General features: G+C 50.2%; 1 protein-coding gene across 2 annotated transcripts in view; it reads right to left on the minus strand.

The window, feature by feature from the left end:
• The window catches only part of dennd4b (DENN/MADD domain containing 4B), a 41,353-nt gene that overhangs the window by 8,156 nt on the left and 14,558 nt on the right, over positions 1-18,639 (minus strand). For both annotated transcript variants that reach the window (XM_030357938.1, XM_030357939.1), the window contains exons 2-21: positions 16,947-17,291; positions 15,587-15,842; positions 14,596-14,665; positions 14,073-14,242; positions 13,514-13,755; positions 13,247-13,313; positions 12,238-12,296; positions 11,539-11,683; positions 10,324-10,499; positions 9,001-9,101; positions 8,442-8,657; positions 7,861-8,006; positions 7,110-7,243; positions 6,343-6,457; positions 5,728-5,934; positions 5,140-5,268; positions 3,119-3,263; positions 2,590-2,745; positions 1,878-2,127; positions 100-391 (exon numbers count right to left, since the gene is read on the minus strand). In XM_030357938.1, the coding sequence (XP_030213798.1) occupies positions 100-391; positions 1,878-2,127; positions 2,590-2,745; positions 3,119-3,263; positions 5,140-5,268; positions 5,728-5,934; positions 6,343-6,457; positions 7,110-7,243; positions 7,861-8,006; positions 8,442-8,657; positions 9,001-9,101; positions 10,324-10,499; positions 11,539-11,683; positions 12,238-12,296; positions 13,247-13,313; positions 13,514-13,755; positions 14,073-14,242; positions 14,596-14,665; positions 15,587-15,842; positions 16,947-17,260 (3,390 nt within the window). In that variant the 5' untranslated portion in view covers positions 17,261-17,291. The remainder of the gene's footprint in view (positions 1-99; positions 392-1,877; positions 2,128-2,589; positions 2,746-3,118; positions 3,264-5,139; positions 5,269-5,727; positions 5,935-6,342; positions 6,458-7,109; positions 7,244-7,860; positions 8,007-8,441; positions 8,658-9,000; positions 9,102-10,323; positions 10,500-11,538; positions 11,684-12,237; positions 12,297-13,246; positions 13,314-13,513; positions 13,756-14,072; positions 14,243-14,595; positions 14,666-15,586; positions 15,843-16,946; positions 17,292-18,639) is intronic.

Raw genomic sequence — 18,639 nt, forward strand, 5'->3', positions numbered from 1 at the left:
GAAACACAAAACAAACGCTCCATCCATCCATCGTCTGTTCGTCCGTCCATCCATCAACAACCCTCCCTCCCACCCCCCCCCTCCAGGTTGACCTCTGACCTCTGAGGTGGCGTTGACCAGCCTGTCCTTGGCCCGCAGCAGGGTTTCGGCCACCTGGGCCTTGCGGGACTGCCTCTGCTCCGACACCCGGCGGACCCCCCCCCCGCCGCCGCCGCCCCCCCGCCGGTCGTCCACGCTGGCCGCGCGCCGCACCGAGGAGCGGTGCCGCGTGGGGGTCAGCAGCTGCTGCAGCTTGCCCGCCAGCCCCCCCCGGGTGGGCGACGCCACGTTGTTGGAGTTCTCGTCCAGGTTCCGCGCCCGCCCTCCGCTGGGCCCCCGGGACGCCCCCGACCTGCAGGGTGAACGGGTGAATGTTTCAGGCTGAACGGGCGCTCTTTTATAACCTGGGGCGACTCAAGGGTGGGGTACGATACGGGCCTCTCATTCACCCGTTCATACACAGACATTAAGGGGGTCATATTCTACCACCGGGCGTGAGGGTGATTAGTCGCAAGAGGCCGTATTCTGAAAATCTGCCTCTTCTGACATCACAAGTGGGCGTGTCCACCTGTATGCATGAGGGCGTGTTGCCGTCATACATACTTTGATATTTCGAGATTCTCCTCCTCTTGACATTTAAAGCAACAATCTGGTACAGAAAAACGTCATTTGATTATGGATCATGCGGAAGTTAATTTGATCTCGGGTAATCGGTGGTGCTCGGTGACTAGCTGCTGCTTGAGGTCCCCTCTGATGTCAGCCGGGGTCGTTCTACTCTGCATGTGATTATCTGGTTGATGCGCTTCAGCCTGTGTATTCTATGCTGTTAGACAGAAGGGGAAACCAGAGGTGAGTGGGCCCCAAGTCTCATGACTAACTCTCTCCAACAGGAACAGCAATTCTTTAGCCAACATCAACATCATTTAAATTAGCCAAATTCTCACCAAATAGTTTCCGCCTGACATTTATGCCATTTATTTCCAGCTACATTAGCATCTATGACCTTAGTGTCTGCTACCTTGTCAATGTTTATTAGCTTGCCCCATTTACAATCGTTGCCAATATGCAAGCATGAGGTTTCTCTTTAATTATAATAATAATAATAATAGGTAGGTCAGAGAATTGATTTTAAAATCATGGTGCTAACCTATAAATCCCTACATGGTTTAGGCCCAAAATATTTAACTGATATGCTTCCACTACATAAGCCTTCTAGACCACTAAGATCCTCTGAGACCAATCTGTTAATTATCCCCAGAGTAAACACGAAACAGGGGAAAGCAGGATTTAGTTACTATGCAACAAATAGCTGGAATAAACTCCCCGAGGATTTAAGACTTGCCCCAACTCTGAGCACCTTTAAAACAAGACCGAAGACTTTTATGTTTGCTTTAGCTTTCTGCTAAATCTTAAATACATTGCACTTTCTAAAAAGCTTTTTTAACTTTGCCTTTATTTTCAATTATAATACTAAAATGCCTTTGTAACTTTCTATTTTACTCATTTCTTTGCATATGTTTTCTTTTACTCGTCTATTATTTTATTTTATTGTATGACAATGTTTATATGTGAAGCCCTTTGAGTCTGCCTTGTGTATGAAAAGTGCTGGTTAAATAAAGTTGCCTTGCCTTGCCTAATAATAATAATAATAATAATAATAATAATGCAAATCTTTATTTATGGAGCAATTTTATCCAACAAAGTGGCTCAAAGCGCCTCAGAGCATCTAATAACGTAACAACAAAGTGCATCAGAGGGAGCCAAACTCCTAAAGTCACAGACGGACCCTAATCCAGCGCTATCATTGGTCGGCAGGTGTTCCCCCCTCCCCCCCTCACCTGCCGTCCCTCTCGGCGCTCGGCCAGCTGCCGTCGGCCGCGTCGGCGGGCTCCGTCTCCGAGCTGTCCTTGTAGAAGGTGGACAGACACACCTGGCTGCGCTGCACCAACACGCCAGCAGGGGGCAGCAGCAGCGACGGAGAGGGGCCCGCGGACGAGGCCTCGCCCCGCGGAGGCTTCCTGGAGCTGGGGTCGCTGACGCCGTTGGTCCCCGTCCCCGGGGGCCCCGACAGCCGGCAGGGGCCGGACTCTGGGGGGAGGGGGGGAGGGGGAGAGGAGAGGGGGCGGGGTTAGTTAGAACCTCCGAGGGTCGTCATGACGACCAGCAGGGTCGGTCGGTACCAAAGGGTTAATGTTTTCAAGATCCTCCATCCTCTGACATTTAAAGCAACAATCTGGTAAAAAACTAAAAACGATATTTAATTATGGATTCATGCAAAAGTTCATTGAATCTCTGGCGGCAATCGATGGAATCTGAAGGAGCTCCGATCCGGAAAGAACCTCGGTAATTCACTTAATTGATTTATCGCCGGACGTGAGCGTCTTGCAGTAGTCAGCCGACGGTTCGAGCGGATCGCCCCGCAAAAATGTCAAGCAGGATCACAATGAGATTGGATTTAAATATCAGGACTCAAATGAGATTACCACCGGATAAATCAGGACACGGAAGGGAAGGGGGGGGGGTATCAGGCGAGAGCGCCGGGGCACTCACTCTCTGCCGCGGCCTTCATGCCGTTAAGACTGTTGCTCTTCACCAGAGGGCCGGTCAGGGACTCGTGGCTGGAGCTGTCACTCAAACCACTCCAGCTGTTCTGGCGAATCAGGCTGTACGGTGGGCGTGGCCTTTGGAGGGAGTCCATTGTGACGTCTGTGATAAAGAAAACACCAGAAAAGAAAACATCTTCAGTCTTTCTTGAAGAAATGTAAACAGGCTCAGACTGTTTACCAGTACCAGACTGTGGTTGTTCTGGGAAGCTCCCAGTTTTTCACCAGTAGAAGACTGTGGTTGTACTGGGCAGTTCCCAGTGTAGACCCGTAGAAGACTGTGGTTGCACTGGGCAGTTCCCAGTGTACACCAGTAGAAGACTGTGGTTGTACTGGGCAGTTCCCAGTGTACACCCGTAGAAGACTGTGGTTGCACTGGGCAGTTCCCAGTGTCCTGAACTGATGAATATTTGCACCATTATCCATGTTTTCTACTAATAACAACGCCCAACATTTTCTGATGACATCCTGCTGACCTGCTTCTGAGCCAAGTGAGTTGCTCTTCTGCTGTCGTTTGATTGGCTGCCTGAACTGGGCCACGGCCAATAGGACGTTGCGCAGCTTCGCCCAGCGCAGACGTCCGCCCTGATTGGTGGAGGGCCACTTGCTCTCTAACACTGCCTAGAGAGAGAGAGAGAGAGAGAGAGAGAGACAGAGAGACAGAGAGACAGAGAGACAGAGAGACAGAGAGACAGAGAGACAGAGAGAGAGAGAGAGAGAGAGAGAGAGAGAGAGAGAGAGAGAGAGAGAGAGAGAGAGAGAGAGAGCGACAGCGAGATAGAATTGACAAAAACAACCACCAAATCATGAACGCCCAAATGCAGGACCACTTGATCAGAGCAGCATGTTGTAGTGGCCTCAGAGGGCCAGACCATAATATTCTCATTAGGTCTGGAGTGTCTGTCGAGGGGCGTCGTCAGTCCGATCCAAACCCGATTGGACTGGCTCCAGCCAGTCCGATCATGACATCAGTGTTTCAGATGTAAACTCCTTCAGCGAATGTTACTGATGGACTTCCCACTTTCAAATAAAACTAATTACAAAGCAGCGTAAACATTGTTATATCAGTTAAGTCGTTGGGGAAATGCCCAAAATGGCGCTGCCTGGTTCACTCTGGTTCAATGATTGGGAGACATATTCTTGTTGTTGTGGGGGCGTACTTTGTAGTGAAAATGTACTTCATTGTAATGTGTCTTACCATTTTGTAGCAAGCGTATTTGATACCTGGTTGTAGTAAGCGTGTTTGATCAGTGTTGTAGTAAGGGTATTTGATACATTGTTGTAGTAAGCGTATTTGATCAGTGTTGTAGTAAGGGTATTTGATCAGTGTTGTAGTAAGGGTATTTGATATCTGGTTGTAGTAAGGGTATTTGATACGTTGTTGTAGTAAGGGTATTTGATATCTGGTTGTAGTAAGCGTATTTGATCAGTGTTGTAGTAAGGGTATTTGATACCTGGTTGTAGTAAGCGTATTTGATCAGTGTTGTAGTAAGGGTATTTGATACCTGGTTGTAGTAAGCGTATTTGATCAGTGTTGTAGTAAGGGTATTTGATACCTTGTTGTAGAGTATTTGATACCTTGTTGTAGTGTATGTGATACCTTGTTGTAGTGTATGTGTTACCTTGTTATAATAAGTGTATTTGATACATTGTTGTGTATGTGATACCTTGTTATAGTGTATTTGATAACTTGTTTTAGTAAGTGTATTTGATACCTTGTTGTAGTGTACTTGATACCTTGTTGTAGTACCCGTATGTGATGGTGTATTTGATACCTCGTTGCAGTAGGTGTATGTGAGGGTGTATTTGATACCTCGTTGCAGTAGGTGTATGTGAGGGTGTATTTGATACCTCGTTGCAGTAGGTGTATGTGAGGGTGTATCTGATACCTCGTTGTAGTAGGTGTATGTGATGGTGTATGTGATACCTCGGTGTAGTACCCGTATGTGATGGTGTATTTGATACCTCGGTGTAGTAGGCGTATGTGATGGTGTATTTGATACCTCGGTGTAGTAGGCGTATGTGATGGTGTATTTGATACCTCGGTGTAGTAGGCGTATGTGATGGTGTATTTGATACCTCGTTGTAGTAGGTGTATGTGATGGTGTATTTGATACCTCGGTGTAGTAGGCGTATGTGATGGTGTATTTGATACCTCGGTGTAGTAGGTGTATGTGATGGTGTATGTGATACCTCGGTGTAGTACCCGTATGTGATGGTGTATTTGATACCTCGGTGTAGTAGGTGTATGTGATGGTGTATTTGATACCTCGTTGCAGTAGGCGTATGTGATGGTGTATTTGATACCTCGGTGTAGTACCCGTATGTGAGGGTGTATTTGATACCTTGGTGTAGTACCCGTATGTGATGGTGTATTTGATACCTCGTTGCAGTAGGCGTATGTGATGGTGTATTTGATACCTCGTTGCAGTAGGCGTATGTGATGGTGTATTTGATACCTCGTTGCAGTAGGCGTATGTGATGGTGTATTTGATACCTTGTTGTAGTAGGCCCATGTGATGGTGTTGGGGGTGACTCCAGCCTTCTTCATCTCCAGTAGAACTCTGACGGCCAGGACCGGCTGTCCGTACTGACCGCAGAGCTGCATCAAGATGCGGTAACACACCTGCAACACACACGTAAATATTCATATTTGTGTGTCACAGAAGACGTACAGCACCGTAAAGTTATTAGACAGAAAGAATATAAGAATATGCAAAGGCCTACTAAACATGTATTATTGACAAAAACTATATCCATTAATGTATTTATTAGTGCTGTCAAGCGATTAAAATATTTAATCGTGATTAATCACAAGTAATCACGATTAATCGCACATCTTTTTTAAAATTGGTTTGCGTTGACGCCGTTAATAACGCGTTTAACTGACAGCACTAGTATTTATATGTTAAATCGAAAGGCTGATGGTTAAATGAGTTACCACTATCATTGGTGTATCACAGCCAAACATAATCACACCCTACATCAGAGACCTCGTAGACCGCGGTGCTCCGGTGTGAACGGCTGTTCACAGACTCTGAGGTCTAACGCTGTAAACAGACGCGGTCGCCGTGGGGACCCTCACCTCGTCGGGCAGCACCACCTTGCAGTTCTCCATGTGCTTCAGCACGTCGTAGGCCGTGTGCAGCGCGCGCACCTTGGCGCCCTCGGCCCGCACGAACGTGGGCAGGTAGAGGAACCACAGGCCGTAGCAGTGCCCCAGCAGGCACTTGGACCACATGTCGGGCACCGTCGAGTACTTCTGCGCCCGCTTCTGGGCCACCTTGATCTCCTGGGGGGGGGGGGGGGCAGAGGGGGGGCGGTTAGGGTCAGGGGTGCAGGCTAACACGGCCGTCCTGCACATCGGAATTAGATTATTTGTTTTAATATTTTTTATGATAATTATTTTTTTTATTACTTATTCTTATAATTGTTGCAATAAATTTTTTTTTTTTTCCTTTTTGTATTTTATTTCTATTTTATTTATTTGTATAATTTTTTCTATTTTTTTATTATTATTTATTATCATAATTTTCTTCCCGAAGGAGATCGAGAATTCTGCATTCAACCAATCTAAATATAGGGTAAGATAATTCTAAAATCTCCCATTCAAGGTAGTAAGGCTCATCTGCATGTGGGGCAGCACAACCTGTGAAGCTTCAATCACAAGGACAGAGTGGACCACGAGCCAATCCTGTACCTGTTTGGTCCGTCTGGGGGCGGGGCTACTGGGCGCGCTCCGATTGGCCGGGATGCGGAGCTGGTCCTGGGGCCGGTCGAACAGCTCGGTCCTCAGAACGGGGAAGGTCTCGTAACTATGACAACATGAATATGAGCATCAACCATCAGTTACTGTCCACTCAGAGACACATCCAGCCACGCATGAATGAGTATGGTTCTGTGTGTGTGTGTGTGTGCGCTTGCGCACGCGCGTGTGCGGTTCTATGCGTGTGTGTGAGGTTCTATGTGTGTCTGTGGTTCTATACGTGTCTGTGCTTCTATACATGTATATGCGTGTGTGTGTGTGTGTGTGTGTGTGTGTGTGTGTGTGTGTGTGTGTGTGTGTGTGTGTGTGTGGTTCTATGAGTGTGTGCGGTTCTACGTTTTCGTGTGGTTTCATGTTTGTGTGTGTGTGGTTCTATACGTGTGTGTGTGTGTGTGTTGTTCTGTGCGTGTGTGTGGTTCTATGTGTGTGTGTGGTTCTATGTTTTTGTGCGGTTTCATGTTTGTGTGTGTGTGGTTCTATACGCGTGTGTGTGTGTGGTTCTATACGTGTGTGTGTGTGGTTCTATACGCGTGTGTGTGTGGTTCTATACGTGTGTGTGTGTGGTTCTATACGTGTGTGTGTGGTTCTATACGCGTGTGTGTGGTTCTATACGCGTGTGTGTGTGGTTCTATACGCGTGTGTGTGTGGTTCTATACGTGTGTGTGTGTGGTTCTATACGTGTGTGTGTGGTTCTATGTCACCTGTAGAGGGCGGGGCACTCGGACCCGTCCGCCTGCTGGGGCTCCTCGGGGGGCATGATGAACACGGTGTGCTCCCCCCCGTGGGACTCATCCAGGTCGATCAGACGCACCTCCTCCGGCCGCTCCACGTCCACCTGAGACACACCGCCAGCAGGGGGCACTAGTGAGACCACCGCCTTTAACTAGCTAGGTAATAACAGACAACTAGAGAGTTGGCAACCAAATGAACGACCAGTCAGCCAATCAAAAAGCTGCATGAGACTCAAGACTCCATTGTCTGGACCCTGCATAGTATCTCCCCCCCCCCCCCCCCCAACACCCCTCTACGCACTTAAGCGCTTAAAAATAGTACTTAACATCATGTAGCATCTTATCCTAGCTTTCTCTGTTGTATACGGGGAATGGGTTAACCTAGAGATTGTTAGTGCTTGGCCCCTTGGTTCTATGAACATCCTTAACTGTACGTAAAGCGATATATTGTTTCTCTCTCTTCTGACGAATGTACTCATTGAAAGTCGCTTTGGATAAAAGCGTCTGATAAATGCCCCAAATGTTAATGTCAATGTTAAAAAAGTGTAGATACCGAACCAACTATTACTTAGAAACCACTTAACATCCAGCTGGTTAACCAACCAATAACCACGACACCAAAGACTAGTTAGCGCCCAATAACCAGCTAGTGTTTCTCTGAACACCAGAGCAGGTGGGAGATGTTTTGAGGTGAGGGTCGGGGCTGAACTTCTGCACTGACCTTCTGGACGCACTCGTCGAAGAACTCCAGGCAGACGTGGCCGTCGCTGACGAAGGAGCACTCCTCGATGAAATGGGTGAACATCTGGGTCCGCGTCAGCTGGATGTAGAACTTCTGCTGGGTCCGGTCCCGCGACTTCAGGAACCCTGCAGGGCGGAACATCATAACAACAATGTTCCCGTCATCATTTCTTCAATGATTTAGTTACATCTGAAATCTATGACTATAAATTTTGACGAGATGGATGAACTTTCACTGCGTGATTGCAAAATGGGCAACTTTACGTTTTCTTCTTTGGCGTTTTACGTGCTTTGGATTTATGTACTTTACCAATGCCAATAGAGCACTTTGAATTGGAGAGACAGCGAGAGAAAGCCAGAATGCCTCAGACAGAGCATCTATTGAGCGCAAACAAACAGTCCCTCTCTCCCCTCTCTCCATCCCCCCCCTCCTCTCCCCCCTCTCCCTCTCTCTCCTATCCCCTGCCTCTCTCCCCTTCTCTCCCCCCTTCCCTCCCCTCCCCTCTTCCCCCTTCCCATCCTCCAAACCGGAGGTCGGTGTTGCCCCCCCCCCCCACGCACCCTGCAGGTTGAAGAGGGAGCTGCAGTCGTAGGTGCTGTCGGAGGGGGCCTGGGTGATGGGCAGCAGGAAGCTGCGGTACCCCCGCAGCACGGCGCTCATGAAGTGCAGGAAGGCCTCCTGGATCTCCAGCTCCAGCTGCTTCTGCCGCCGGTAGATCTGGTCGTAGTCCGTGAGCAGGAACTCCAACGTCGCCTCCTCCTGGCCCGGAGTGCAGACTGCAGCCAGGGGGGGGCGACAGAGAGCAGAGGGTCAGTGAGGGACACACTGGGGGGGGAGGGGGGGGAGTGGGAGGCCATGGGGGTGAAAGGTCGTGGCGGGGGTTAAAGGTCAAAGGTCGTAGCCGGGATGGGCGGTGAAAGGTCGTGGCGGGCAGGCCAGGGTTGAAAGGTCGTAGTGGGGGCCGAAAGGTCGAAACGGGGGGTCAAAAATCGTATCGGGGGTCAAAGGACGTAGCGGGGGTGGGGGCCAGGGGATGGGCCAGTGGTTAGGGGGTTTGACCTCCATCCAAAAGGATCTGGGTTACATGATGATTTTTGACCTCCGGTGTAGGTCACTCACTCTGTTCCAGGGTCTTGTGCAGGTTGGTCAGGGAGTTGAAGAGAATCTTGCCGGGCTTCCTGGGAAAGGATCGCCACGACAACGGTTTCTTGTCCTCCGTTCTGATGGACAAGAGGAGGAGGGGAGAGAGCCGGGGTTAGGGACGCAGCATTACGCAGTCATGTGCTCCTAGACAGACATCCATGCTGAACTAGAGTTGACCGTAAACATAGTGCTCACTTTGAAATACTTTGAAATATCACATTACAGCAGCAAGAAATACTCAACGTAGTTTTATCTGTACCACCCTGGCTGTGTACCTGGGAACAAGGACCAGCAATAAGGGGACCAGGGGTGTGTCAACCAGCAACTTGGGGCCAGGGGTGTGTGTGGACCAGGAGGGTTTAGGTCTACCATGTGGGGACCAATGATGTGTAAAGCTGCCATGTGGGGACAAGGGGTGTGTAAAGCTACCATGTTGGGACAAGGAGTGTGTAAAGCTACCATGTGGGGACAAGGGGTGTGTAAAGCTACCATGTGGGGACTAGGAGTGTGTAAAGCTACCATGTGGGGACTAGGAGTGTGTAAAGCTACCATGTGTGGACCAGGGGTGTGTAAAGCTACCATGTGGGGACCAGGGGTGTGTAAAGCTACCATGTGTGGACCAGGGGTGTGTAAAGCTACCATGTGGGGACCAGGGGTGTGTAAAGCTACCATGTGGGTACCAGGGGTGTGTAAAGCTACCATGTGGGGACCAGGGGTGTGTAAAGCTACCATGTGGGGACCAGGGGTGTGTAAAGCTACCATGTGGGGACCAGGGGTGTGTAAAGCTACCATGTGGGGACCAGGGGTGTGTAAACCACAGTTGTGTAAACCGGCAGTGTTTAAACCAGCTTTGTGTGAACCAGCGGTGGGTAAACCTGCTATGTGGGGACAAGCATTGTGGGGACCAGCTTTGTGGGGACCAGTTTTGTGGGGACCAGCTTTACGGGGACCAGCTTTGCGGGGACCAGGGTTGTGGAGACCAGCGTTGTGGAGACCAGCTTTGTGGGGACCAGGGTTGTGGGGACCAGCTTTGTGGGGACCAGCGTTGTGGGGACCAGCTTTGTGGGGACCAGCGTTGTGGGGCACAGGTTTGTGGGGACCAGCATTGTGGGGCACAGGGTTGTGGGGCCCAGGGTTGTGGGGACCAGGGTTGTGGGGCCCAGGGTTGTGGGGACCAGGGTTGTGGGGACCAGCGTTGTGGGGACCAGCGTTGTGGGGACCAGCGTTGTGGGGACCAGGGTTGTGGGGACCAGCGTTGTGGGGACCAGGTTTGTGGGGACCAGGTTTGTGGGGACTTACTGGAAGATGGTGTTGGTGTCCAGGTCCACACAGACCACGTCGGGGGGCGGGTCGTGCTGGTCGAAGTAGCTGGAGTGGACGCCCACGATGAAGGGCATGGGCGCCAGCAGCACGTCGGCCATCTGGAGCGGACACAGCGGGATGTAGGGGCACGGCCAGCGCAGCGGGAAGGTCATCTGGAGGACACACACAGCGGACCCTTCATCATGTTATACAGAGGCACCGACATCATCATCATCACGTCATTGTTATTATACAGAGACACGATCTTCATCTTCATCACCGTCATCATTATTATACTGAGACACGATCATCATCACCTTCATCATATTATACAGAGGCAAAGACATCATCATCATCTTCATCATAACATCTAGAAGCACACACATCATCATCATCATCTTCGTCATTTTATCCAGAGGCACAAACACCACATCATCATCATCTTCATCATTATTATACAGACATGATCTTCATCATGGTCACCTTCCTCATTATTATCCAGAGGCACCAACATCATCATCATCTTCATCATGTTATACAGACACACAGTGTGTGTGTGTGTGTGTTATACAGACACAGTGTTTGTGTGTGTATGTGTGCGGTGATGTGTGTATGTGTGCATGTCTCAGTGTGTGTGTATGTGTGTTGGTGGTGTGTGCCTAAGTGCAGGGGTTTTCAAAGTGTGAGAGAGTGAGCCCCCCCTCAGAGAAAAAAATTCAGCTGAGCCCCCCCCCCCAATTTTATTTTCTAAATACCTGTGTTTTGAAAGCTATTTTAATTATTTTACACATTTCAAACATCTCCGATCATAATCGTCTTTCAGGGTTTTTTTCGGGTTTATTTTTTTCTCACGTCGCGCCCCCCCTGAAGAACTCTGGCGCGGGCGCGCCCCACAGTTTGAAAACCACTGCCTTAGTGTGTGTGCGTGTGTGTCTCAGTGTGTATGTGTGTTGGTTGGTCTGTGCCTTAGTGTGTGTGCGTGTGTGTCTCAGTGTGCATGAGGTCGGGTGGCGTGTGTATTTGGGCGTGTCTTAGTGTGTGTGTGTCTTAGTGTGTGTGTGTGTGAGTGTTTTGTGTGTGTCTGTGGTCCGGTGGTGTGTGTATTTAGGCGTGTCTTTTTCTGTGTGTGAAAGTTTTGTGTGTGCCTTAGTATGTGCGTGCATGCGTGCGTGCGTGTCTACGGGTGGTGTGGTCGGGCGGGGCTGTCCTTACGGAGACCAGCGCCTCGCTGACGGATGTCAGCACGTCGGGCCGCAGCGAGTGCAGCAGCAGCTTGTGCTCGGTGAGCGCGGCCAGCAGCAGGATGCAGGCGTTCTCCGGGCCCAGGTTCTGGAGCAGCTTCAGGAAGCTGGCCCCGCTGGGGGGGGGGGGGGGGGGGGGGAGAGAGAGAGAGAGAGAGAGATTTAGCAGGTTCATACCGGAGAACATTTCATAACAACACGTTATCTGTCCGTCATACATTATGTTTTATACTATGGTACACCAGGTCTATCCATCCATCTCCATCAGTGGTATACATCATGTATTTTACTTCCTTGGTTTCTCTGTACACATGAACAGATAAGAAAGTATTTTTTTGTGTAAAACTAAAAAAAATCAAAAATATTCTTTGTTAGGCTGACCTCATCTTTAAACAAAAGCTGCAATCCAGCTGGAGCACCCATGACATCTTCTACATTTACTCCAAGTATTGTACTGAACTTGTGCTCAAGTTGTGTGGTTCATGCAGTCCCAGAGCGCGCACAGACGCAGTGAGGTAACATGCACCCTGAGCACACGCAACACAAGACCGCACGACACACACACACTCTGCAACGCACACACACATGTGACACGCTACTGGTTAAGTCTCTGGTCGCACATGGATGTGGTCAGGCTGCTGACTAAAACTGAGGAGGACGTCTCTCTCACCTGAGGGGGAGGGGGGTGGAGACAGGCTGACACAGCAGGAGGTTATCATACGGAGAGAGCTGGGGGGGGGGAAGAGAGAGAGAGAGAGAGAGAGAGAGAGAGAGAGAGAGAGAGAGAGAGAGAGAGAGAGAGAGAGAGAGAGAGAGAGAGAGAGAGAGAGAGAGAGAGAGAGAGAGAGAGAGAGAGAGAGAGAGAGAGAGAGAGAGAGAGAGAGAGACAGAGAGACAGAGAGAGAGAGAGAGAGAGAGAGAGAGAGAGAGAGAGAGAGAGAGAAATCAATATTCAGTTAACAAACTATTTTAACAAATGATTAAATTAGGATGATTAAACTGATTCTGTTCAGGATAGAAAATTAGTTAACACCAAGGTTTATAGTGGATTATCACTTAAGGGACAGGGTGAGGTAGAGTAAATCGCAGAAGAAGAACCTCTCTACCCAGTAAATCACTTCCTGCTCATTGTGGTTAAAGCTGATTGGAAAGAATCTGGCAGTGAGTGATTTCATTGGTCCGTTTTTACCCAAGTCAACGTTTCCTGTTGCGAGTTAAAGGGCTGCCATCGGCTACCGTTTGGTTGCCCTGGTTACACATGTAAACAATACAACGTATTCATAACAAAACAGCGGTAAATCGCTGAGTCACAAATTTGACCGCTACCCTCACACGTAGCCCTAACACTAATAAAGGTTATGATTGGTGAATCAAACACTGCACGCATCACACAGCGCTCCAAAAGTCCCCTCCTACTTATGTGCAGTATAATAAACAATACATTCTCATCACCATGTCAGAGAAATAACTAAATGGATCTTAGACTTACACTCATACTGTACATATTTCACCAACGCTACGTGTCCGACTTCAAACATACCATGAAGGCATGTGTTTTCATAAATATGTTGATAGTGACCTAGTTGGGCCGCGGCTGGGAGCCACCTATGGCTCCCGAGCCACAGATTGAGAACCATAGGCCTGGTACACTAGTGTGTGTGTGTGTCAGTGTGTCTCACCTGAACCAAGATGCGCGGTCGCTGTGGCGACGGAAACGGAACGTTGTGCATGAAGCTGGATATATGTCTAGAGAGAGAAAGAGAGCGGGAGCGAGAGCGAGAGCGAGAGAGAGACAGAGACAGAGAGAGAGAGAGAGAGAGAGACAGAGAGAGAGAGAGGGGTTACCATGTGATCATGGGGTACTGATGGTAGAGGATGGGTCGCGGGGGTTCATGGTACAGATGTGTATCTGTACAGGGGGTACACTGGGGGGGTAGTAGACTGACTTCTCCAGCGGCAGCACGTGGGGCCCGGAGATGGAGTAGCGGTAGATGAAGGTGAGGAACTTCTGGAAGACGCTGAAGAAGGGCCAGTGGGAGAGCACGCACACGCTCTTCTTGACGTGCAGGCTGCGGTTGGTGATAGGCCGGCGGTCCACCACGCTCAGCAGCCCCAGGGCGAGGCACTGGGCCTCCGACAGCACGGCCCGCGGGAACGCCTCGTAGAACTGGATGGCCGCGCCGTACACCTGAGGGGGGGGGGGGGGGGGGGATCGTCAGGGTCATACCCAGATACAAACACAAGGTGGTGAGGGGTAGGAGATCAATTATCTGTGTGTTGCTGTGTGCGTCTATGTGTGCGTGTTGCTGTGTGTGTGTGTGTGTGTGTGTGTGTGTGTGTATATGTGTGTGTGTTTGCCTGCGTGCTTGAGCGTGCGTGTGTGTGTACATGTGCGTGCGTCTATTTGCGTGCGTGTGTTTTCCCTCGTGTGTGTGTGTGTGTGTGCGTGTGCGTGTGCGTGTGCGCGTGTGCGTGCGTGCGTGCGTGCGTGTGCCATCAGCTCACCTTGTCCCCTGACGCTGACGTCAGGACGAAGGTGGAGAACACGGGCAGCTGGTACTTGGTGTTGATTGGCCAGCTCTCGATGGTCCCGCCCATCGGCAGACAGAACACCGGCACCGACTCGGGCAGCGGGAACGACTCCAGGTCCTCCTCCGGGTAGCGGCTGATCAGACCTAGAAGAATACATAACATAAATACATACAAACAGACATATAGCAACGCATAACTACATATAAATACAAAGGAAATACAAAGGGAACAAAATACAAAGGTCTTCCTCGGGGTAGCGGCTGATCAATAGGATATAGGAATATACCCACTAGTTAACATAATCATTTACACAACTAAAGCCAATTTCACATCTCCTTTCCCATTACATCGTCGCCCCCTACAGGCTCGGAGGCCAGGCCCAGGAGTTGTGTGTCCTGTATGTAAACCAACACAGATACCTGCTGATATAGACGTATACACAGAGGATGAATACTGCTATATAGTATCATTAATATTATGGGATGGCGGCGCTCACCTGCTTCATACACCAGAGCATTAGCTTTAGCCACGGCTCTCTTGTAGCACAGGTACATGGCCGGTCCGAACTGTGGGGGGCATCACAAACATCAGAACCACGCTAACATGAGGCTGGGAATATAAATGGTGGTGTTGTGGTTACTAGGATGACTGGGACATTACTGGGAGTAGGGCGTTTAGAGAGCTCTTCTAGAAACACATCTCTATGGGGTGAGGCTACGTGAAGCTTTGCTATGCTAGGTATAATGCTATGCTACGACAACTTCTACTGCTTCACCACATGTACATGTTTTAAAGTAAGAATGATTTTACCATGTGACGGATAGAGAGAGAGAGAGAGAGAGAGAGAGAGAGAGAGAGAGAGAGAGAGAGAGAGAGAGAGAGAAAGAGAGAGAGAGTCAGTTGGAGGGAAACAATGTTTCAACCAAGAAGTAGATAATAACAGAAGATAATGGAAAAGATGATTGCAAAGACACGCAAGAACAGCAAGATGGAGAGAGATAATGGAGTTGTCATGGAGATACAGTCTCCTCAGATAGGGACCGTGTTCACACATGTATACAAGAATTTAAATGGAATGTCTTTGTCTACATGTGTGTTCTTGTGTGTGTGTATATAGTGTGTGTGTGTCTGTGTGTATGTAGTGTGCGTCTCTCTCACACCATGCCGGTGTTGAGGTTCTTGTCCACCCTGCAGAAGGTTTGTGTGTGAGTGTGAGTGTGTGTGTGTGTGTGTGTGTGTGTGTGTGTGTGTGTGTGTCTCTCACCATGTCCGTGTTGAGGTTCTTGTGTGTGTGTCTCTACATGTTTGTGTGTCTCTGTCTGTCTGTGTGTGTGTGTGTATTGTGTTTCTGTGGTCTGTGTGTGTGTGTATCTATGCGTGGACATAGTGTGTGTGTATAGTGCGTGTCTCACCATGCCGGTGTTGAGGTTCTTGTCCACCCTGCAGAAGGCGTGTGTGTGTATAGTGTGTGTGTGTGTGTGTCTCACCATGCCGGTGTTGAGGTTCTTGTCCACCCTGCAGAAGGCGTGGGGGGCCGTCTCCCCTCGGCTGGGCAGCAGCAGCGACACGTCGGTGACCCCCAGCGTGTGCAGGCCCTGGGAGTCCAGCGCCCGCCGGTACGTCAGGAACACCCGGTGGGCCGCCGGGCCCCCCCCGCTGCTCAGCGAGGCCGAGCGGCTGTAGGGGGTGGTCTCCACCACGTACCAGCCCTGCTTCAGCACCTCCTTCCCCTCGTACAGCACCCTGGGGGGGGGGCACAGGGCCTGTCAATCACTCCTTAAGGCCCGCCCACCACTGTACAGCTCCCTGGGGGCACAGGGCCTGTCAATCACTCCACCAGTAGCTGTCAATCACTCTACCAGTAGCTGTCAATCACTCTACCAGTAGCTGTCAATCACTCTACCAGTAGCTGTCAATCACTCTACCAGTAGCTGTCAATCACTCCACCAGTAGCTGTCAATCACTCCACCAGTAGCTGTCAATCACTCCACCAGTAGCTGTCAATCACTCCACCAGTAGCTGTCATTCATTCTACCAGTAACTGTCAATCACTCCTCCAGTAGCTGTCAATCACTCCACCAGTAGCTGTCAATCACTCCACCAGTCCCACCTACCCCTGTGAGAGCCCCCTGGGGAGGCTTGGTTTACAACCATCAATAACTGTCAGAGCACCTATCAATCATTCCTAGTGACACCTGTCAATCCCTCCTGGAGGAGTCCCTCAGTGACCGTCACGGTGAATGATGAGGGCGTGCTGGATGATGTCACACACAGACCATGATGTCTATATATAGCAGAGCTCCTGGCTGTAGCATGTTGAGGCTCTGTTACGTAACGTCAGCGTCTGAATTATGTAACGCAGCAGACCTACATCCAGCCCGGCTCAGAGGCACGCAGAGCTAACACACAGCCAACACATAAACACAGTCATCCCAGTAGCCACTACGTATAACATATATACGTGTTTGTGTGAGTAAGTGTGTGTCTATGTGTGTTTGGGTATGCATGCGTGTGTGTGTCTCTATGTTTGTGTGTGTGTGTGTGTGTGACGTGTGTGCGTGTGTGTGTACCCCAGGTCCAGGATGGGGGCTTGGAGTGTGTGTGTGTGTGTGTGTGTGTGTGTGTGTGTGTGTGTGTGTGTGTGTGTGTGTGTGTGTGTGTGTGTGTGTGTGTGTGTGTGTGTGTGTGTACCCCAGGTCCAGGATGGGGGGCTTGGCATGTGTGTGTGTGTGTGTACCCCAGGTCCAGGATGGGGGGCTTGGCGTGTGTGTGTGTGTGTGTGTGTGTGTGTGTGTGTGTGTGTGTGTGTGTGTGTGTGTGTGTGTGTGTGTGTGTGTGTGTGTGTACCCCAGGTCCAGGATGGGGGGCTTGGCGTGGCCCCTCCGGTAGCACAGGTACAGGTGGGGGTTGTTGAGGAGCCCGGAGCTGAGCTCTGCGGGGTGACCCCCGGGGGTCCGCTCGATGCAGGTGAACCCCTCGGGCACCTCCTCCCCCAGGCCGCGGGCGATCACCGCCAGGTCCGTCACGGGGTCCACCGCCCGGCCCCCCGCCCCGGAGGAGGAGGCGCGGCCCTCCTCGTCCAGGGGCCTCCAGGAGCCCGCCGGGTCCAGACCCGCCACCACAAAGTAGTCGACCAACTGGGGACACTTCTCCTCCGCCATGACGCCCCCCGGATCTCCCCCCTCACCGCCCCTACAGAGAGGGGGGGGGGGGGGGGGGGGGGGGGGGGGGGGGGGGGGGGGGGGGGGGGGGGGGGGGGGGGGGGGGGGGGGGGGGGGGGAGGAAGACAGAGAGAGAGAGAGACAGAGACAGACACAGACACAGACACAGAGAGAGAGAGAGAGAGAGAGAGAGAGAGAGAGAGAGAGAGAGAGAGAGAGAGAGAGAGAGAGAGAGAGAGAGAGAGAGAGAGAGAGAGAGAGAGAGAGAGAGAGAGAGATGTAATATATTAAAACATGGCCACTGTTCTCCAAACAAAATGCTTCCTCATCTAAACTGAATACAAGAATACATAAAAACAGAGACGGAGAGAGAAGTGAGAGCAAACATTTAATGAAAAAAGTTATGTAAAAGGAAATGCAATTCAGGATGCACATGGAGGAATATTTATTCATACAAAGGTTAAACCAAACAGTCATCAAGTCAGAGATAGTGAGATGTATCTAAAATAATGTGTTCCTGTCCCGTCTGTATTTATTTCTTATTTTAAGCCATCGTATCCATGCCAGAGAAGCCTTCCTGGAGGGGCCATGACACGCAGACCTGTGACCTGGTTAGCTCAACATACTAGCCTAGGGCCTAAAAAAAAAAAAGTTTGGTTCCAGTTGGTTGTCAGTTGAGGTCATGGGTAGGTAGGGAATTTATTTTATTTTTTTATTTTATTTTTTCCAGCGGCAGCGAATGATAGGTAGGTTGTTTTCATTTAAAAACGAGAAAATTCGCTCATCCTTGTACAGAATGAAGAGGTGCTGTACCAATACGTAATTACATAAAAAAAAAAATACTTTTCTTTTTTTTTATAAAACTCATAAAATAATTTGGGTCGCACATAAGGGGTCGGTCGGAAACCGGAACCAAACAAAATTTTTTTTTAGGCCTAGCGCTGGGCTCCCACACAAGGCTACTGGGATTAGGGAACAGTGACTCAGACACTGACACCAGCGCACCAATCCCAGCGCAGAGTGGGCGCCGTCCAATCACTGCCCAGAACCTGGCCAACGCACCAATCACGAGCCAGAGAGGCCGAGCAGCCCAACAAACTCGCCGAGAGAGACACGCAGCGCGCGCGCGTGCGTGACTTAGTGAGTGTGTATCGTGTATCACTCAGGGAGTGAGTGAGTATGCATGTGTGTGTGTGTGTGTGTGTGTGTGTGTCGCTGAGGGTGTGAGTGGGGGAGTAATCATGTGTGTGTGTGTGTTTTTTTGTGTGCATAAAAATAGCATTTAAAGCCCAGATAGAAGAAGCTCTGTAATGTTGAAATGTGATGGCTCACACTCTCCCCCCCCCCCCTCCCCACTTCCTCATCTCCGTCTCATCAGA

Source organism: Gadus morhua, chromosome 6 (genome assembly GCF_902167405.1).
Source record: "Gadus morhua chromosome 6, gadMor3.0, whole genome shotgun sequence".
Lineage (NCBI taxonomy): Eukaryota > Metazoa > Chordata > Actinopteri > Gadiformes > Gadidae > Gadus > Gadus morhua.